This window comes from Somniosus microcephalus, chromosome 4 (assembly GCF_052327205.1).
Source record: "Somniosus microcephalus isolate GS21.2 chromosome 4, FLI_Smic_1.0, whole genome shotgun sequence".
In the NCBI taxonomy this organism is placed as follows: Eukaryota; Metazoa; Chordata; class Chondrichthyes; order Squaliformes; family Somniosidae; genus Somniosus; species Somniosus microcephalus.
The window spans coordinates 248,269,255-248,290,755 of NC_140990.1; the positions used below are offsets into that span (position 1 = coordinate 248,269,255).

General features: G+C 47.9%; 1 protein-coding gene across 3 annotated transcripts in view; it reads left to right on the plus strand.

Moving 5' to 3' along the window:
- Positions 1–21,501, plus strand: part of gpr155a (G protein-coupled receptor 155a) — a 107,502-nt gene that overhangs the window by 23,829 nt on the left and 62,172 nt on the right. For all 3 annotated transcript variants that reach the window (XM_085986154.1, XM_085986153.1, XM_085986155.1), the window contains 2 exons: positions 12,749–12,914; positions 19,272–19,427. In XM_085986154.1, coding sequence (XP_085842280.1) covers positions 12,749–12,914; positions 19,272–19,427 — 322 coding nt within the window. The remainder of the gene's footprint in view (positions 1–12,748; positions 12,915–19,271; positions 19,428–21,501) is intronic.

A 21,501-nucleotide genomic window follows, 5' to 3' on the forward strand; every position in this document is an offset into this window, starting at 1 on the left:
AGCTTCAGCAACATGAAAGGGGATCACTAGCAGGAGGCCACAGATTAATCTGTGCTGGGCTATTGTTTTTTACAGTGTATATAAATGATTTTTGAACCGGGGACAGAAATAAAGCTGTCTAAGTTTACAGATGACACCAACTTAGAGGAAAAAGACAAAGCCACATACAAAGGGATCTTGACAGGTTGGAAAGGTGGGTTGATGAGAGTCAGATGACATTTAATGTGGACAAGTACAAGGGAATGACACTAGAGAAAGTAAATAAAGATTTGGAAGATAACCTAATGGCTCTAGGCTACTGCATTTGCATATATGTTACGGCATTTCATAGTAATTCAGTCTGTGCGAAGCATGTTGAGAAGTTTGAAATATGTAAATTGATATTATAAATACAAGCCTGTCTTTCTTCTCTCGTTCATGCTTAAAAGAATTAGGAGCAGGAGTAGGCCATACGGCCCCTCGAGCCTGCTCTGCCATTCAATAAGATCATAACTGATCTTCGACCTCAACTCCACTTTCCCGCCCGATCCCCATATCCCTTGATTCTCCTCGAGTCCAAAAATCTATCTATCTCAGCCTTGGATATACTCAACGATTCATCATCCACAGCCCTTTGGGGCAGAGAATTCCAAAGATTCATAACAATCTGAGTGAAGAAATTTCTCCTCAACTCAGTCTTAAATGGCCAACCTCTTATCCTGAGACAATAGAATCAGAACAGTGCTCCATAGTTCTAAACTCTCCAGCGAGTGAAACAACCTCTCAGCATCTACCCTGTCAATCCCCCTCAGAATCTTGTATGTTTCAATGAGATCACCTCTCTTCTAAACTCCAGAGAGTATAGGCCCATTCTACTCAGTCTCTCCTCATAGGACAACCCTCTCATCCCAGGGATCAATCTAATAAACCTTTGTTGCACCGCCTCTAAGGCAAGTATATCCTTCACCTGATAAGGAGACCAAAACTCTGCACAGTACTCCAGGTCACCAAAGCCTTGAATAATTGTAGCAAGACTTCCTTACTCTTGCTCTCACTTTAATTCTCTCTCATTCTCGTACCTGTTCTTCTTGACTTATTTTTAATGTGCTCTCTCAGCAAGTATATACTCCACCCTCCAGGCGCACACTCTAAGTTTTTCTCTTTTTCTGCATGTGCACTCTCTCTCATCTCACTCTTTCTCCGCATGCTTTCTCTTTCACACGCTCATGCTCTCATACATGTACTTGCTTGCGTCCAATTATTTATCTTGCATTTGTGCACTCCCTCCTCTGTTATATGCTCCATCCCAGTCTCAACTGCTGGCTGTCGTGTGCCCTGCCTCCCCCACCTGCCCACCCCCCTATACGTGCCCGCGCGCGCGCGCTCTCTCGCACTTGTTCATTGTTCCTCTTGCTCTTTAGTTGGCTCTTCCTCACTGTCTTGTGCCTTCACTCTCCCACGCTCTCTCCTTCTGTCTCCACCACGTGTGCTCTGCTCTCTTTCTCGTGCATGCTTGTACTGATTCTGTCTCTTACATACGCATTCGTTCTTTCTCTTTCATGTGCTTGCTTTCTCTCTCATCCTCGCGCTCTCTCTCTCGTGTGTGGCCTTTTTTGTGCATGCTATTTTCAATTGTGTGCACTCGTCCTGTCTCGTGCTTGTTCTTATCCCACGCTCACTCATGCATGCGTTTCTGCTCTACCTCTCGTACTCACGCTCTTTTGCTTGTTCCCCTCTTGCACGTTCCCCTTCATTCATTGCACACCTTCCCCCATGCTCACTCCTGTGTTCTTGTTCTTTCTCCCCACTCCTTTGCATATTCTTTCATTCTTTTTCCTCTTCTCCCTTACCCCATCTCACATGCCCTATGCTGCCTCCTTGCATGATCTCATGCTCTCGCTTGATATCTCTCATCCCCTCTTACCCCCCCGCCCCCCCCCCCCCCCCATCTCACACTCTTGCTCTTGCTCGTGTCCCTCTCTTGGCCACTCGCTCTCTCATGCACTTTCTCTTTTTGTGTGCATGAGTTTGCTCTCACTCGCGCGCACTCACTTTTTTATGAGTGGATACAATCTTGTGCTTTCTTTTTCTTTGATGCATGTGCGCTCCCCTTCTTGTGCTCAGTCTCCTTCCACCTCTTGCTCTTCTCCTGCTTCTGTACTCCCCCCACCCCTTGGACTCATTCCCTGCCTCATGCACGAATGCACTCTCTTTTGTGTGCTCACTCTTATTCTCTCTCACACCCACGTGTTCTCTCTTGCATGTTTTCTTTCTCCATGCCATTATCTCTTTTTTTCTTATGGCAATAATGCACTCTCGAGCATTGGGGGGTGTTATGTTCATTAATAAATAGACATTCTTATTATGAACACAGCTAGCTTTTGCTAGCTACTTTTATTGAGCACATGTGGACTTGTACAGCATCTTGTAGAGGCTTCCATCTTGACTGCTGCCTTGTGGGTAGCCTAGCCTCATGGGTAATGTAGTCTTAATATAATATATAGCTGGGTAGTGTAGTCTTATACATACAGCTATATACAGCTCTACGGCGCCACCTAGTGTCCACTATAGAATGACATGCTATTGATCACTACATCCCCCTTTCTTTAAGGTTTAACAAAATCAATATCAATCAACTTTCAAGAAAACAATAAAGATAATATCAGTAACACTTTTGTTAGTGCTCTATAAACATAAACATTTTCAAAACAGTCAACACATTTTCAAAGCTTTACATAGACTTAATCTTTGAGTACAATCAGGCTCTTTTACTTCACGTGTGGATCTTCTCAACACGGGTAAGTCTGATGTGTCTTCATGAGATTGTTCTGGCAGTGAATGACAAGATGCAGTTGCGGCATTGTCATCAATCTGGTCTTGAATAGTCTCTTGTGTTTTTAGGAGGGAACGGCGGTTCCTCCTGAGAATCTGTCCTTCCTCAGTTCTAACAGTGTATGACCTTGGTCCTACTTCCTCAAGAACTGTAGCTTTCCTGTTCCATGCATCTGGATCCTCAATCCTGACAACATCATCCTTTGTCAATGGTTTTAGAGTTTTGGATGACTTGTCATAGTATGATTTCTGTTTCAGCTTTAACAGTTGAAGTCTCTGTCTCAGTTCCTCACTTTGCTGTTCTTTTGCACAGCAGGGTAGCGTGGTGCACAACTTGCGACCCATTAGTAGTTCAGCAGGTGAAGAACCACAGTCTAAAGGTGAGGCTCGGTAGCTCAGCAGGGCGAGATAAGGATCAGACTTGCTTTCTGTCGCTTTCTTCAGTAGCTGCTTGAGAACTTGAACACCTTTCTCTGCCTTACCATTTGACTGAGCATACAAAGGACTGGATGTGATGTGCTGAAAGTCATAATGTGCTGCAAACTGTTGCCACTCCTTACAGTTGAAGCACGGACCATTGTCGCTAACAGCAATCCTGGGAATTCCATGTCTGGCGAAGATGGATTTCACATGCATTATGACACTGCTTGCTGTGGTGCTTGAGAGCAGCGCCATCTCAGGATAGTTAGAATAGTAGTCAATCACTATTAGATAGTCTTTACCATTTAAATGAAAAAGGTCCATACCAACCTTTTGCCATGCTGCTGTTGGTATGTCAGCTACTATCATTGGTTCCTTTGCTTGTTTGTTTTGGTGTTTCTGACATGTCTCTCATTTGCCTATCATGTTCTCAATGTCCTTATTTATGCCAGGCCAATAAACAGTGGCCTAGAAATTCATTGTAGCCACTTTTGGGGCGGTAAAGTCGGGCGGCCGCTAAAGTTTGCGCCCGCCGCCAAATCGAGGCCACTTCTCCAATATTCATTAGCTTCGCCCTAAGAGTTTGCTCGAGCGCTAAAACTGGCGCTGCACGCCTCTCTTTAGGCGCTAAGCCGGAGGTGCTGAGCGAGAGCGCCGAGGCTGGGCGCAGCGCAGGTGCGGCCATCTCGTGATTGACAGCAGACACCCTGGCGCCGGCCAGCTCTTAAGGGGGAAGGGTCGACTTGGTCTGCTGCCACGCCCTGGATAGTGGAGCCCTCCAGCTAGGCCTGAACACTGCTGCTGGACCCAAATAGCGCCTGAAGCCATGCAGAAGGCCCGTGAACGAGCGCAGCGCTTCTCAGAGCGTGATCTGAGTGTGCTGGTTGGTGGTGTGGAGAAGAGGCGCCATCTTTTGTACCCGGACAATGGCAGGAAGGCGCCGGTCCGCGTCTACCGGAGAGCCTGGAGGCATGTCGCCAGCAAGGTGTCAGCCAACAGCGAGGTCCCCAGGACCGGTGTCCAATGCCGCAAAAAGTTTAATGACCTCACTCGGATTGTCAGGGTGAGTACCCTTTCCAGTGTCCTCCTCATCCTTGCATGTGCACCTCACATTATGGGCAAAGGGACCTGAAAGCCCTAATGGCCAGCCCTCATCCAGCAGCTGTGGGACAGGCACGAACATCAATTGCACATTCTGCACTTAACACACTGGCCAAGCTATTCCACCATGGGAGGCAGTGCACACAAGATCAGGGCGACACACTGGCCAGGCTATTCTACCATGGGAGGCAGTGCACACAAGATCAGGGCTACACACTGGCCAGGCTATTCCAACATGGGAGGCAGTGCACACAAGATCAGGGTTACACACTGTACTTAGAGGCCGTCCTTTCTCTTGCTGACCAATAATAGGAAGAGCCGGACTGCGACCGGGGGAGGCCGACCCCAGATCCAGCCGCTCACCAAGCTGCAACATCGCATGGAGCGCATCATGGGTGGCCGGGTGATTGGCCCCGTTGCATGTGGAGATGCCGACCCTGTTCTGGGCACCAATGGTAAGGACATCAACGTTTGGACCTCTCTCGTCCCACTTGCGCATCAGATCTACATCCTTTGCCACTGTCCGACCAATGCGCTGAATGCCACCACTCATGCATCCCTCGCTGACGCCCTCTCCTCACTCTAAAGCTACTCTTGTGCCTTCCTGCTTTCAGATGGTGAGGAGGAGGTCCCTGAACTTGCCAGTGACAGCCCCTCAGAAGAGGAGGAGGAGGAGGAGCAAGAGGAAGGCGGCCCATCAGGGGAACCCTCATCCGCGGCAACCCATGCGAATGTAGGGGACACGTCTTCCCTGGAGGGGAGCGTGGCGGAAGTGTCGGAGGGGAGGGGAGCTCATGGGACCTGCGGCCTGCAGAAACGCGGGAGGGGGGGTGGAAGCTCAGCGGCCTTCTCCCCAGAGGGGGGAAGGGTCGGAGGGGAGTCCAATTGCTGGGCCCAGCAGCGTCCAGCAACGCAGGAAGGGTCGGCCAGCTCGGCGGCCTTCTCCCCAGAGGGAGAGTCCGGCCTCCAGTCCGGAGATGGTCTTCGCCGAGGAGATGGAACGCCTCGAGGACTTGTCCGCGGACTCGGAGCGCCGGCACACGGAGCTCATGGGGGTAGTGGCACAGTTGCCTGAGGCCATCGAGTCCCTCTCTCGGAGTGGCACCGACATCGGGGCCTCACAGGCCATCAGTTTGGCGGAATTTGGGGCAGAGCAGGCAGCGAGTCGGGCGGCATTCGGGGCAGCTCAGGCAGCGAGTGGGCAGCTGATCAGTGGTGCCGTGCAGTCACTGGGTGCTCTGATGAGGTCACTGAACAGGTCAACACGGGCACTCACTGCTGCCACACTCGCTGTGTCAGCCAGGCATCGCCAGGGCACCCGGCGCGCTGCAGCAGCACAGCGGTCTGTCCCTCGGCAGATTGGTGCGCATGCTGCAGTGCTGGCCCGGGCGAGTGCCAGTGTCTCAGGCGACCAGCGAGCGCCTGCCATCCGCCAGCTTGCCCCCATTCCTCCAGCCGCCACTGCCACTCCCCCAGTGGAGCTGCCAGGAGCTGCTGCAGCGACTGATGCTGGCCAGCCACAGCGGCAGCATTCAACAGCCGCCCGCTCGACGGCCAGACTTCGACTAGGCCGACCCCCAAGGGCATCTGCCGTCATGACGTGCCCCTCTGGAGCCTGCCCCCAGCCTTGCAGCAGCCAATGGCCTTACTTTGAGGAGGAGGAGCAGCAGGGCGGGCAGGGGCCACACAAAGATGGCCAAGGCATCGCCCTAGCGGGCCAAAAAGTCGAATGTGTGGCCAGTTGTGTTTGTTTTTTGAGGTCGAGAATTGGATGTTTGTTTTTTGAAGGCCGAGGATGACGGCCATTTTAGTTGCACTGTTTTGTTAATCCTCTCCAGGTTGTGGGAGCGAGTAATGTGTTTGAGTGTTTTTTGGGGGTTTCGTCTGTTTTTGGTTTTCATGTGGGAAGGGCCCTGAGTTTGTACAATAAAGCATTTTATTTATTAACATTGTCCATGTTTGATCTTTGAAGTGTTTGTTGCCTTAACCGGCTGAGGGCTTGCGGAGCGGCTGCAATCATGTTCTTTCATTGGCACAAGCCATTCCCTGACAGGGGGCCTATAAGTGACGTTCAATAAGCCGCCGACGGGCGGCCCTTGGACCTTCTGCCTCCCTCCTGGGCTGGTACTCCTCGTCCTCCTCCTCCTCATGCTCCTCCTGCTCCTCCTCCTGAGGTGGGGGTCCAACGTGAGGTGGCAGTGCCTGAGTCCTGCGGATAGCCAGGTTGTGCAGCATGCAGCAAACGACGACGAATTGGGAGACTCGCTCCTGCGAATACTGGAGGGCTCCCCCGGAGCGATCGAGACAGCGGAACCGTTGCTTGAGGACGCCGATTGTTTGTTCTATGATGTTCCTAGTCGCTTGATGGCTCTCGTTGTATGCCTCTTCAGCAGGGGTCGTGGGCGCGCGGAGCGGGGTCATGAGCCAGGTACACAAAGGATAGCCTTTGTCTCCGATAAGCCATCCTCTTGGGTGAGGCTGTGCCTGGAACATGTCAGCCACAGTTGTCTGTCGCAGGATAAAGGCATCGTGGCTGCTGCCTGGAAAGCGGGCATTGACAGCTAGGATGCGCTGCCTGTGGTCACACACCAGCTGTACGTTGAGGGAATGGTAGCCCTTCCGGTTGCGGTAATCCTCGGCATGCTCCAGAGGTGCGCGCAAAGCCACATGCGTGCAGTCAATGGCGCCCTGCACCATGGGGAAGCCCGCTATTCTTGCAAATCCCACTGCACGCTGCTGCTGCTTGTCCAGGGTCATGGGGAAGGAGATGAATTGATGTCTCCTTCTGAAAAGGGCTTCGGTCACCTGGCGGATGCAGCAATGCACGGCGAACTGGGAGATGTTAGCGATGTCCCCAGCAGCGGATTGGAAGGAGCCGGTGGCATAGAAGTTGAGAGCCACCGTCACCTTCACTGCCACCGACAGAGACGTCCTGCGCATCAGCTGTGGCTGCAGATCTCTGTGAAGCAGCTGGCAGATGTCTGCAACCACCTCCCTTCTGAATCGCAGCCTCCTAACACACGTCGCGGCAGACATGGTCAGATAGGAGGACTGCTGGCGGTATACCCTGGGTGGGTAAGGCCTCAGTTGGCGACGCCTGTTGCCCCCTCTGCGTCTAGCCAGGGCTGCCACTCTCTCACGGCGTCTGTAAGCCCTTCTGGCATAAGGCTGAAAGTCAGCGTTGGCACCCAATGCAGCCCCCATTATATGCTGGCAAACACTGAGCTGTCAATGAAGGCAAAGATAATTGCTAAGCTCTGGCCTGAGCCAAAAATACCTGTCCTAGTGTTGGTCCAAACCAGTAAGCTCTCCTCCTTGGTCTCTCTCCAAAAAACCGTTGCACAAGAGTGAATGCTGCAAAATGGCTGGCCTTTACAGTGCAGGGTAAGTGCCCTTTAATTAGCGCTCCCCGCGGCCCGCCTCGGCTGTGTACCGTTCCACTTCACAGTCGTTAGGGCCGCCCGGCGCGAGTGAAGTTCCGGTTCGGGGCGCACAAAGGGCGTTGCACTAGTAAATGACGTCATGATCTGCGCGCGCAGCAGGGCGCGCGCTAAGACTTTGCGCCGGCGCTAAATGTGCACTGAAGTTGGGGCGAGGCGCAGATCTCGCTGCGCCCGGGCGCTAAGCGCCTAGCGCTCGAGATCTACTCCTAAGGCGCTAATGGCTGGCGCGCCCAACTGAATTTCTAGGCCAGTGTCTCTTGCTCTCCTTTTGCATTTTTCAATTCCGAGGTGTCCCTCATGAATCCTTTTGAGCATGTCTTGATGTAGAGCCTGTGGAATGACTATTCTGTTCTGTTTTAGTAATAGTCCACTTGCGACACTCAATTCTGACCTTGTGAAAATATTTTGGACAGGAACCTTTTGGCCAACCATGATGAATGTTCTCTATTACTGTTTGTAATACTGTATCTTTTACTGTTTCTTCTGCTATTTGCTTTGATTTTGTGTCTGACACGGGCAGCGCAGCAGTGACCATACTCACATGAACATCCACGTCTTCTTCAGTAGAGCTCACATGACTCATTGTGGGTGCTCGGGATAGTGCATCTGCTAACACTATGTATTTGCCTGGTGTGTAGATCAGTTCAAAGTCATATCTTTGCAGCTTCATCATGAGTCGTTGAATCCTTGGAGACATCTCATTCAGGTTCTTTTTTATGATGGCAACCAGAGGGCTGTGGTCTGTCTCAACTGTGAAGGTGGGAAGTCCATATATGTAGCCATGAAACTTTTCTAGTCCAACTACCAAGCCTAGACATTCCTTTTCAATCTGGGAGTATCGACACTCAGTATCAGTCATAGATCTGGAGGCATAGGCAACAGGCTTCCAATCTTTACCCTCTGCTTGTAGCAAGACCGCACCTAGGCCATCTTTTGATGCATCCATTGAAACTTTGATTCTTTTTGTTGGGTCAGAGAAGGTGAGTACAGGTGTGGTTGTCAGCACTGTTTTGAGGTTTATCCACTCTTGTTCATGTCTTTTTCTGTCCATGCGAACTCATTTGTTTTATGTAGCAGGTCTCGCAGACAGGCTGTCTTGGCTGACAAGTTAGGAATGAACTTTCCAATGAAGTTTATCATCCCCATGATGCGTAGCACTCCTTTTTTGTCAGTGGGTCGGGGCATTTTGAGTATGGCGTTTACTTTTTCCATATCTGGCTCTATTCCTTTACCAGATAGATTATCTCCTAGGAAAGTGACTTCCTGGATGCCAAACTGACACTTGGCTTTGTTGAGCTTCAGTCCATTCCAGCGTATGCTCTGTAGCACTTTAGTCAGTCTCTCATTGTGTTCTTTCAGTGTGGAGCCCCAGATGATGATGTCATCAACATAGACCCGAACTCCTTCCAGACCTTCAATTATGTGTTCCATCGCTCTATGAAAGATTTCAGATGCAGATATTATCCCGAAAGGCATTCTGAGGAAACAATACCTGCCAAATGGTGTGTTGAAGGTACGGTATTTGGTGCTCTCTTCATCCAGTTTTAGTTGCCAAAATCCTTGTGAGGCATCGAGCTTTGTAAAGTATCTAGCACCTGACATTTCACTGGCGATTTCTTCTCGCTTGGGAATCTGGTAGTGTTCACGTTTTATGTTTGCATTTAAGTCCTTTGGATCCATGCATATTCTTAGATCATTGTTCTTTTTCTTTACACATACCATGGAGTTAACCCAGTCTGTTGGCTCTTCGACTTTCCTGATGACTCCTAGTGTGGTCATTCTGTCCAGTTCATTCTTGAGCCGGTCACGCAGGGGTGCTGGAACTCTTCGTGGAGCATGTACCACTGGCTGAGCATCCTGCTTTAGCTGGATCTTGTAAGTGAATGGTAGAACTCCAAATCCTTTGAACACATCCTGGAAATTATTCACTACAGAATCCACCGAGTCATCTGGTCTGCTTATGGCACAGTTTATACGGTAGACTCTTTTGACCAGTTCTAAGTCTTCACAAGCTTTGTCACCCAGTAGTAAATCAAGTCCTTCAGCCACAACAGAAAACATGAGATGATGCACTTTGTCTTTGACTGTCACTTTGAGTCTGCATACACCTAAGCTATCTATTTTCTGTCCATTATAGTCCTTCAGTAGTACTGACTTTTTCTGTATTTTGGGCTTTTCTTTCATATTGTTAATGTCACTCATACTGATTAAGTTTGCTTTTGCCCCAGTGTCTAGTTTCAAAGTAACTAATGCTCCATTTACCTGCAGTGGGATCATCCATTTGTCCTCTTTTACTGCATTAACTTTATGTTCAGCATTGTCCATTTCTGAGGGCTGCACATTTTCTGTATCCTTTTTGATATTGTCACATGACACCATTCCTACAAAAAATGTCTCACTTAAATCAGTGTCATCAATTACATTAACTCGTTGCCCTTTCTTAGTTTGTACTTTTGAAAAGCATTGTTTGGCAAAGTGATTCTTTCCATTACACTTTGTGCACATTTTTCCAAACGCTGGGCATTGTCTTAACTGGTGTTTGTAACCACAGCGTTTACCATTAAAAATTTCATCCTCCGATTGCTTTTCATTATTGATTTCACTGAAAGCCTGCGCGTGCTTTCGAGCTAGCTCGCTGGCTTGGCATATTTTCACCGCATTTTCCAAATTTAGTTCGGTTTCTCTCAACAGACGTTCCCTGACTTTTTTATCATGAATACCAAACATAATCTGGTCACGAATCATGGATGCTTTGAGCTCAGAGAAATTACATGTCTGTGCTTTCAGTTTCAGATCAGTTATAAAGCTATCAAAAGTCTCATTTTGTTGCTGTGTCCGAGAACGGAAGATGTATCTTTCATACGTCTCATTCTTTTTGGGAGAACAATGTGCATCAAATTTCTGTAGCACATCGTCTAATTTGTCTCTGTTCTCCGCTGGATTAAATACAAATGTATTAAATACCTCTATCGCCTGTGGGCCTGCAACCGTAAGCAGCAACGCTATCTTCCTTGCGTCTGGCTTCATACCGAATCCGATGGCTGCAATGTAGAGTTCGAATTGCTGTTTAAAAGTCTGCCAATTGTAGTCGATTTTTTCTGTGAGATTCAAACGCTCTGGTGGCTTCAAATTCTCCATGTCGCTTTTCACAATTTTCAGCAGATCTTCACCACCCTGGTACCATGTTATGTTCATTAATAAATAGACATTCTTATTATGAACACAGCTAGCTTTTGCTAGCTACTTTTATTGAGCACATGTGGACTTGTACAGCATCTTGTAGAGGCTTCCATCTTGACTGCTGCCTTGTGGGTAGCCTAGCCTCATGGGTAATGTAGTCTTAATATAATATATAGCTGGGTAGTGTAGTCTTATACATACAGCTATATACAGCTCTACGGCTCCACCTAGTGTCCACTGTAGAATGACATGCTATTGATCACTACAGGGGGTGGGGGGCAACCAACCTGCACCCAGGGTGCGGTACTTCAATTTAAATATGATGATGAGGCTGGACAGCTCTTTTTTCACCTCCATTTTGAATTTAACTGCATGTGGACAGGTTTCTCACAATTCCTGAAACCTGGCAGTTAAATCGAGGCGGGGACTGCTGCATCCAGGAGGTAAGTGGCTTTATAACTACCTCCTGGATCTAGGGTCCCCACCATGCCCACTCCCACGATCAGAGACCCCACCACGAGGCCTCTGATTACCTCCCCAGGCCTCTGATCCCCACCATGAGGCCACCTCCCGCCCCACTGATGATGCTGAGGTCGGCCACAATCCTCTGGTGGTTGGCCCTGATCCTCCCGCCCCCCCCACACACCCAAGATGCTCCAGCCGGCCCCCCCATCCTCTACCCCCATGATTCCCAACCCCCCCACCCCTGCGATCCCCAATTTTCCACTGCCGCCCGACACCCCTCGCCCCCCTCTCTTCCCCCCCCCCCCCCTTCCCCACCCCCCCCTCAATCTGGCTGGCTGCAGGCGGGAATCCAAGGCCTCCCATGCAAATCAGGCCATGCCGTTCAAGTTGGCAGGGCCTGCGGGAAACCCGGCCTCCCGGGTTTCCAGTCCGCCTCGGAGGCCCGCCACCAACCTGCTTACCTGGTGAAAATTTCTGGCCATAGTGACTGACTCATTCTTTTTCAGGACTCAGCACCATGGAACTCCTTATCTTCCTAAATCTTTCCTTAAAAGATGCAATGATCACTGCTTCAACACTTCCTGTGGGAACATTCCATGCTCTTAACAATTCTCTGTAAAGAAGTTTCTCCGAACCCCTCTTACTCCTTTAGTTACAATTTTAAATTGATCACCCTCATCACTAACACAGGAAATAGTTTTTCCCTAATTTACCTTCTCAAAACAGTTCACAATATTTAAAAACCTATCAAATGACTCTTAGCCTGTATCTGAAGTCTCTTACAAATATACTTTCTCACCTCTTGTTTTATCCTGATAAATCTACACTGTATGCTCTCTATGGCTTTAATGTCCTTTCTATGATGGGGTGCCTAAAACTGCACACGGTATTCTAATTGTGATCTTATTATTTCCTTGTGTAAATTTATATTTATCTTTCTCCTTTCTTCCCCACCTATACCCTATTCCTCCCTCTCCTCTTTCCCCCTCTCTTCTCTCCCCCCCCCCCCCCCCCACCACCCTCTCCTCTTTGTCCCTCTCGTCTTCTCCCCACCCCCCCCCCCCCCCCTCCACCACCACCCTCTCCATCAGGCAACTGCTGCCATCAAGCATCTCATGACAGTATAAGCATTGTGGTTGCTTCCATACCACAAAGTTGGGTGATTAACTGAATAATTTGCATTTAACAATTCACAGAAATTCAAGTTGATAATTTCATGTGATTAAATTTGAAAATTGGTATCAAACTTCTCAGAAGGGAAATGTGATGAAGAATGATTTATTGTTTCGCTTAATTTGTAATAAAATGTTTGTTTTTAATAATCGTAGATTGATACTTCCTCTCATCAGCCGTGAAATGGTGGAATTACTAGACAACGGCAATACTGGGGCTAACTACACCAGTCTCTCGAACTATGCATTTTTATATGGCGTTTTCCCAACAGCACCAAGTGTAGCTATATATGCAAGTCAGTACAATATGGAAATTGAAATTGTAAGTATGTTGAGGATCACTCTTGCATTAGTGTTCTATTTCAGAAAGGAGCAGTTTTTACAAAGCAGGGATACTTTAAGAGGGCATTTAAGAGCTTGTACTCTTTAAGTTACATCTCCAGCCTTTGTATGACTTGTACATACCAAGTAACTCGAGCCTCAGTAAAGTTTAGTATGTATGCTGCTGGATAAGCTTGGTATACGCTTTCCAAGCAAAGTCATGAATCCTCCTCCTACAGGCCTAACGCGAATACCAAATCTTAAAAGGGAGGTTGAGCCTTGGGAGAGTACTTTGAATATCATTTAAAAACTAAGGTTCATGTTTATCTGTTGACGAAAGCTGAATATTCAGTAAGACATTCTCTCACTCGTGACCCATCACTTGCACCTTGAGCAAGGCTAGTTGACGTATATTACAACCCTCGTGCATCCAGGAATGGTTCCATTCATTTTCATAGGAGATGGAATATGTAGTAATATCCAGTAACTAGATTTAATTTAAGATCGGCCTCTATACTGGGCCCAAACACCAATACCAGTATAAGTGAATAGATTTCCTCCACAACATGGGTGGTTACTCCCATATTTTATGCCAACTGAAGTGAATTGGCATGAAAGCAGAGACTTAAAATGCTGGGTCTCTATAGATGGGTGAATGCCTTCTTAAATGTTGATACACCTCTTTCCAGGTGAGAGATCTGCTCCTGATTTCTCTTCACTTCGCCCAAGTTTGGAGATGGAGTACTCGCCATTGAAAATATTTTTCTCTTTAAATTTCCTCTTCCATATCCGTCTCCAGCAGAACGTTCAGGCCCCATGTCTTTTTCTTTAAATTGAGAAACCAAAGTGAATGACTAAAACCCATTGTGCACAACACCGGCAAGGCTGAAGAGTAAAAAAAGATGAGTTATAACAGCAAGTAGTGATTAAGGGATGCCAAGCTTATGGTATAAAAGCCTGAAGCTTGTGGAAGAAGGAAATACTGGGGAGAAGTAAGGAGTTTCAGTGTTGAGATCCAAAGAAAGACTGTAGGGCAGATTCTCCAATGACATGTTGAGAGAGCGGCCCCTTACAGGCAGAGCACAAAAATGCAGGAATTGGTCTTGTAGACTCATTGTACTTCCCTCCCTGTCTTGGTGTGTGTTTCTGACTAGTGCCAATAACCAGGGCTCCATGGTGGCCCCAATTCCTTTAGCAACCAGGGCTCCATGGTCAACACGGTTCCCCTATCCAAACTGCTTACTTTTTCAAATAGGGTTGGCACTATGGATTGGGGCGAGATGAAGAGATCGTGGTTACTGCCATGCATTGCGTGGTCAACTTCATTATCCTGTCCCTGTGCTCCCACACCACCTGCACATTAATGAAATAAAAGCCTTTCCAATTCATATATGCTAAAGGATAATTTTTGGGGGTCTAGATGGGTGCCATCAGTGAGGCCCTGCACCTGGTAAAAGAGCAGCACTCTGTTGTGCAGTTATCTCCTCTCCAGTGAGATAATGTGGCAAATGTCACCACTGGTGGCTTGAAAAGATCTGTTGGTGTAAGAGTTCAGTACTATCTTGATTTTCAGAGCTACAGGTAGGATTGCACCTGTGAGATTTTGACTGCAGGTCAGGCTCTAGAAATAGTATAACTAAGTCACAGCATTCCCACTGAAGCAGAAATGCTGAAGGCTGACAGACAGGTTTGCCTGGTTCAGAGTACGGAGCCTTTGGCTTGGTTGCAGGCAAGTGGCAGATGCCGAGGTGCAAATGCACCTGCCTTTCATTCCTCTGCCTGAACTCCTTTCTCCTCCACATCAAGGATAAACACTGGCAGGCCCAACAGAATGCCCATGATGAGGTTGACGCCGAGTAGCAGCAAAAATGTTATGGTTGGAAGTCTGTGCAAATGGATTCACACATTGTAAAAAAAAAAGTAGCAAATAGCAAAAAAAAACAACTGCACAAGATATGCATAAACAGCAGTATAGCTAATCCAAAAGAGCAACAAAAAGCGAGTTTCCAAAAAGAAGGCAACCCTAGCTTTAGGAGTTAACATTCTGTAGGGCAGGATTTTCATTGGACTGTGGAGGCGGGATTGGAGGCGTGTGAGGGGTTAAAATTGCAAAAACTGGTGTGCGGGCCCAAGCCCGCCTCCAAGCAATTTTCATTAATTCGTGTCTAATGGTCCCGTCTCCATCCCGCCTCCAAGAGGCGGGCTAGGCCGTTAAGGCCCTTAACAAGCACTAAATTGCCTGTATAATGCCATTTTGAAAGGCCTTTGCAATTTTAACCCTTTTCCCATGTGAAACACGCCTGTTCTGAAACACGACGGTGAAACCTGGCGGGAGCACAATTGGATTGCTGTCTATCAGCTGCAGCTCAACCATTAAATAGGAGATTTGATCAGCCATCATTTGCAGGTGGCAGGACTGTGTAGTCTCAGGTCTGGGGGAACTTTTAGAAGGCATAACCACAGCTGTGGAAGTTTGGAGCCTGACACCCATCTCCAGTGTGACTTCCTGGGAAACCCCTCTCGCCACCTTCACTGAGCGCTTCCTCAACTGAGGCATATACCAGAAGCATAGGAGCCATTTATTTCCTTCCCTTCTGGACATTAGATGAGGACGAAGACCAGCCGCGGCACCAGCAGAACCAGGAACAACAGCAGCACTAACAGCAGCAGCAACAACAGGAGCGCCAAGCTGCTGCTCACCCACCTGAAGCTGCACAGGCCAGAAGGGGCCAGTGCATGGAAGCCCGTCGGCGCAGGAGATGCCCCCCAAACAGGGTCTACAGACACAGGGTCAGTTATCTCAACATGTCTGAGCAGCAGTGTCAAAGGCGGCTCCGACTTTCGCGAGAGGTAGTGGGTGACATCTGCGCAATGCTGCAACAACACCTGCAGGCCAGAGGACCAGGTGGACAGCCCTTACCAGTGGCCATCAAAGTCACCACTGCACTCAACTTTTTTGCCTCCGGCTCATTCCAGGGATCAGCAGCAGACATCAGCGGCATCTCCCAGGCGGCCGCACTCACTTGCATCACGCAGGTAACCGATGCCCTCTTTGTGCGCGATGGCAATCACATCCATTTCACCAAGGATCAAGCAAGTGTCACGGCGTGTGCGGTTGGATTAGCTAATCTGGCAGGCTTTCCAAAGGTGCAGGGCGTCGTTGACTGCACACATGTGGCCCTTAAGGCAACCCATCGCAATCTAGGTATTTTTGTCAACCACAAGGGCTTCCACTCCCTTAACATTCAGCTGGTGTGTGACCACAAGAAGGAAATTTTGCATGTTTCTGCCAAGTACCCTGGCAGTTGCCATGACTCCTTCATACTGCGCCAGTCTAGTATGCCTCCGCTATTCAGTCCGCCAGACCAACGTAACGGATGGCTACTTGGAGACAAGGGCTATCCTCTGAAGACGTGGCTAATGACGCCGTTGAGGAGACCACCCAACCACATGTCCACCAGAGCCATAATTGAGCTAACCATCGGTTTGCTGAAGATGCGCTTCAGATGCCTGGATAGATCAGGTGGAGCCCTGCAGTACTCAGCAGCCAGGGTCTCCAGAATCATCGTGGTTTGCTGTGCACTTCACAACATGGCACAGCGTCGTGGCTTGCAGATTCCTGAGGACCAAGTGGCTCGTCACATATCCTCCTCCAATGAGGAGGAGGAGGAGAGCGAAAACGAACATCTTGCAGAGGCCCATCAACCAGCGGCAGCAGTATGCGAGAACATTGCTGCCCAGGATGCAAGGAATGCACTCATCCTGGCCAGATTTGCTTGGCCTAGCCAATCAAGAACTTTTGTCTCACAGCTTCTTATCTGAGCATCGACAATGGCCAAAGACCAGCGGATTCCTAGCAATTTGACCACCATACTGACAATTGCAAGTAATCCTAAGCCCTCAGTGTGAAAGTCCCATTCACGCAAATGACACACGCCACAACTACAGCAGTAGCCATCAGATTTTTTATTTACATTATTCATCTGATGGCTTTTTCATACAAAACATCAAATTTCACCCAAGTGACTACCCTTGTGACTATTTGTGCAGTATCTTTAGCTTACGCGTGCTCCTACGTGGTGGTGCTTCCCCTGTGGCTTCAGCAGATGTGGAGGCCCCTTGCTCACTTTCCTATTGTTTCTGTCTCGACACCTTTGGCAGGTGTCCTCTGGGGTTGCGAACCTGTGAGGGCTCGGCAACAGTCTGCTGCTCCTGCGGCTGTGCAGGGGTTGAGATGCCGATCTCAGATGGGTGTGGACTCTGGTGGGGCTCTGACCGAGAGCTCTGCAGTGGCATGGAAGTGTGAGCACTTGGAGAGGAGCCCCCACTTCCTTGACGTCTGCCACCAACTTCCCTCTCATGGGTCAGGTTCCCCTCAGTGCTTGCAAGTGGCTTGAGAGCACCTTGCTGCACATCAGGGGGGCCATGGGGACCCGTTTCTGCACTGGCAATCCTACTCAGAAGGACTTCCATGAAGGTCTGGTTTCTCTGTTCAATAGATGACCATCGCTCCTCCAGAGATGTCATTCTATTCTGAACACTCACCATGTTTTCTGCACTCTGGCGACTTAGAACCTCCATGGAGGTTGCCATCCTTTCCATGGTGATGCGTTCATGCGCCAATGACTCCACAAAGGCTCTGCTCATGTTCGCTATGGACTCCTCCATTCGCTCCACACTCGCAGCGACCCTGGAGACAAAACCTGCCAGAGACTCCTGCATCTGTTCCTGGAGTTCAAGCACCGCTGGTCTTATGGATGGACCTAGAGGCAGAGAGTCGACATGCAGCTGAGCCGAGCTGGCAGAGTCCTGCGCCCTCCGACTAGGACTCTCCACTGCTTTCCCTGTCTCCACAATCTGCTGGTGCTCACTTGAGAGCTGTGATACACCAGGTGACAACACTACTCTATGTCCCGAAGGTCCCACCAAAGTGTGAGTGTCTGCGCTGGTGTTGGGTGCGCTAAATTCTGCTGACGCTGCACCCTCCGAGGTTGCAGCTTCCTCTGAGGAGTCTTGAGGCTCATGCTGTTCCTCCTGGCTAGTGGGGATGGGTGCTTGCGATAGTCCTGTGGTGGTGTAAAGGAAAGAGTCAGAGATGTGATGCCAAGGTTACATGCACATTGCATATTGCAGATGATCATTAGTCCATCTGTTAGAGCTTCAGAATCATTATCAGCGACTCATGCAATGTCTGAGAGAGATGGAAAACTATTCCGTCACCAGCTTGCTGTGATGCACCCCTCAGTCCGTCCCCCACGCTCATCTTCCTCCACTCCTACGATCTCCAGGACCGCCTCCTCCCAGGGGGTGAGGTGGGCTACTGAGAGTGGCCCTCCTCCGGTCCTCGCTCTTTCTTGCTTATTGTGAGCTCTCTTTTCCTGCAATGAGGGAGACAAGTGGGTGTTGAGTGAGAATGAAGGAGTGAGTATAGAGATTCCACAGCATAGATACTTAGAAGGAGACAAAGATGGAGTGAGGTGGCAAGACCAAATGCCCTCCCTGTGTGTTGTCAGTTGTTTTCATAGCATCACCGTGATAGGGAGTGTGAGGGCTGCATAGTCGAATAGTTAGGTGAATATGACCATAGAGAGAGAGGGAATGGGTAAGGGTGCATGGATGTCAGTGTCAAGTGGGATGTGGAGGAAGAGATTGCTAAAGCTGAGTGCTGGTGAGAAAGGCAATGGGGATCAGTTTGAGGGTGATGGGAAATTCACACTCACTTTTCCAGTGCGCAGAAGGTCATGAAATCTCTCCCTGCATTGAATCCAGGTTCTGCGGGTTATTGACAATGAGTTGACCTCCTCTGCCACCTGGATCCACACAGCCTTGGTCTGCTGGGGAGGCTTCTTCCTCCCTGAAGAAGGGAAGAGCCCCTCTTTATGAGCTTTTGCTCCCTCCACTAAAGCCTGCAAGGCAACGTCATCAAACCTGGGAGCAGACCTAGGTCTCTCGCTGGTCATTCTTCCTCCAGGTCCCTGTAGCAGCAAAGGCCAAAAGGTTGGCAGTCTGCAGAAGAAGCAAGGCTTGCTGCAGACCTTAAATGCAGCAGCAATGATAACGTAATCGGAGGCAACTTTCAGACTGGAAAAACTCATTGGCCATGGGTTCCCACACGTTGGAACTCAATTGGCCAATTAAGTTAAAGTCGCATCAATCTCCCACATCGAATTAGTTTCGGGCGGATAACACGAAATGCGGATTACACGACTCCAGCCCGCCCCTGAATTAAAATCCAGCCCATAGTATAGAGAGGAAGCACTCATTTAGCTAATCATGAATGAATGAAATAACATGCATTTTTCTTCTGTTTCTACATCACTATTTGTAAATAATACATCTATAAAATTATTTTTTACAGGTGACTCCAGGGATGGTGATAAATACATTTGTATCTGCTCCCATCATGTATGTGTCTGCGTGGCTTTTGACAATTCCATCCATGCACACACAGGTGTTGCAATCTGCAATTCAGAGCGTCAGCTTTGACATAAGCGTAGTCAGCCTCTTTTTTCTGGTGAGTATCTAGTTTCCATTAAAGCATTCCTTTATAACGTTACACTTCTGACGTAGCATACTACCACTGTTCTTGGAAAGTATGTGTTTTTGACAGATATTTTTCAGTGCCAGTAGATTTGATGTTAGTTCATGATCATTGTGGTTGATGTACATTTTGAGACATCAGTTGACTTGCAGTTTAAATTGGTGCTAAGTTTTGTATAATTGAAATCTCAATAGTTAACTAAATTACCTTTTATGATAATGATGCTTCCAAACTCCAGCAATGCCACTGGAGTACTGTCAAACTCTAGGACTCACCACCCCTGTTTTAGCAAAACCAGGATCATTTCCCCCCCCCCCCCCCCCCCCAGTGCTATCAAAGTCCAGGATTGCCCCTAAGTGCAGCTAAATCCCACTCCTCCTAAATGCCAGACATCTACCTCCAGTTGCTAAATGCGAGATACCCACTTCCAATTGGTACATGTTGCATTCCATCTTCCTATGTATTCTCAGATTTAAAAATGGTAAGGAGTAAAAATTAAATGCATAGCTAAAGGAAAATATATAAAATATTAAAACTCACTCGTGAAAAATTTAAAGAATAATGGACAGATTTGTGATTCAATCCCCAAAGCACCAGTAAAACTCCCAGAATCCAGTATAATAAAAATTGAATTTAACTCACTGCATATCAGACACACACATGCACTTCACAATCAATCTTGCCATTATAAATTCCTATGTCCAGATTTATAATGGAAACTTCCTATGTAACGTGCCATGCTGTAATTATACCCTCCTGCCAGTAGAGCTACTAGCAGGAGCGTATAATTACAATGTGGCAAGTTTATATTGGCAGTATCCATCATAAATAGTGTAAATATAAAAATAAAGACAGAATATATTACTTTAAAATGGAAACTAAATTACTTCTGCATACCCTGGTCCAATTATCCCCCACATTTTAACCCCTCTTCACCTGAAGACTACACTTGATCTTTACTTTGTGTGCAGTACCACAGGCAATTATTAACTAGTATATATTAACTGTAGTAGCAACATAGAAGGTTTTTTTCCCATTAATTTCAGCTGAAAATAGAGACCTTTCAATGTGCAATTGTTAATGTTTTAAAATGGTGAGTATGTATGCTCATTGCATCCAGCTCTACTTCACCATTACCCTCGTCTGAACAACCACACCCATGTTGTTAGACTGGTTATTTGTTGCTAAGTTGCAGATGAGATGGAACTTCCTCCAGTTGGACATCAGGATGACCATGTGACCTTATAATTAAAAAAAAAAATGAAATGAGCAACCTGGAGTAGCTACTTCCAGTTTATATTGAAATAAATCGAATACTCTTGTATGGTGGCATATGAATTGTACAAGAATTGAAAGCGGGAATCTTTGTAGCAAATATACGCCTGGTTCGTTGTTTCAGTTTATTGTGTGGTTTGTATTGTAACAGTATGCTGTCTTTTTACTTCTGGGTGTGAATATAGTCCAGGCGGTTGTTTCTGTGGGCTCTGAGCATTCCGCTTTGAATGGGTTTAGGGAGTTTCTATCCTGCTGTGGGTATAATTTCACCCCACAAAATTGCATACATTTATAAGTTAATATCTCATCCAAAAGACTGCACCTCCAACAGTGCAGTGCAATACAGTACTCCATCAGTACTGCACTGAAGTGTCATCCTAGATTATGTGCTTAAGTGTCTGTAGTGGGGCTTGAACTCGCAGCCTTCTGACTCGGAGACGAGAGTGATACCACTAATCCAAGTGTGATGGGTGGACCTAAATTTACAGCTGAAATTTTTAACATAAATCCATAAAAGGGTTAATCAATTTGACAGAAAATACTTATGCCAACTCATAAATCTACCTCTACTGTATTCTAAGTTCCTGGAAATCATCTTCTGTGTGAGATCTATGCTTGGCTAGGCAGCCTCAGCCACAATTTATATTGATATCCAGGCTTACCCTGGTACCCCAAGTCATTCCCCACTGCCACAACTCCTTCCCTACTATCACTCCAACTCCTCTTCTGCCATCCTGACACCTTCTCCACTGCAAACACTGACTAGCTCGGC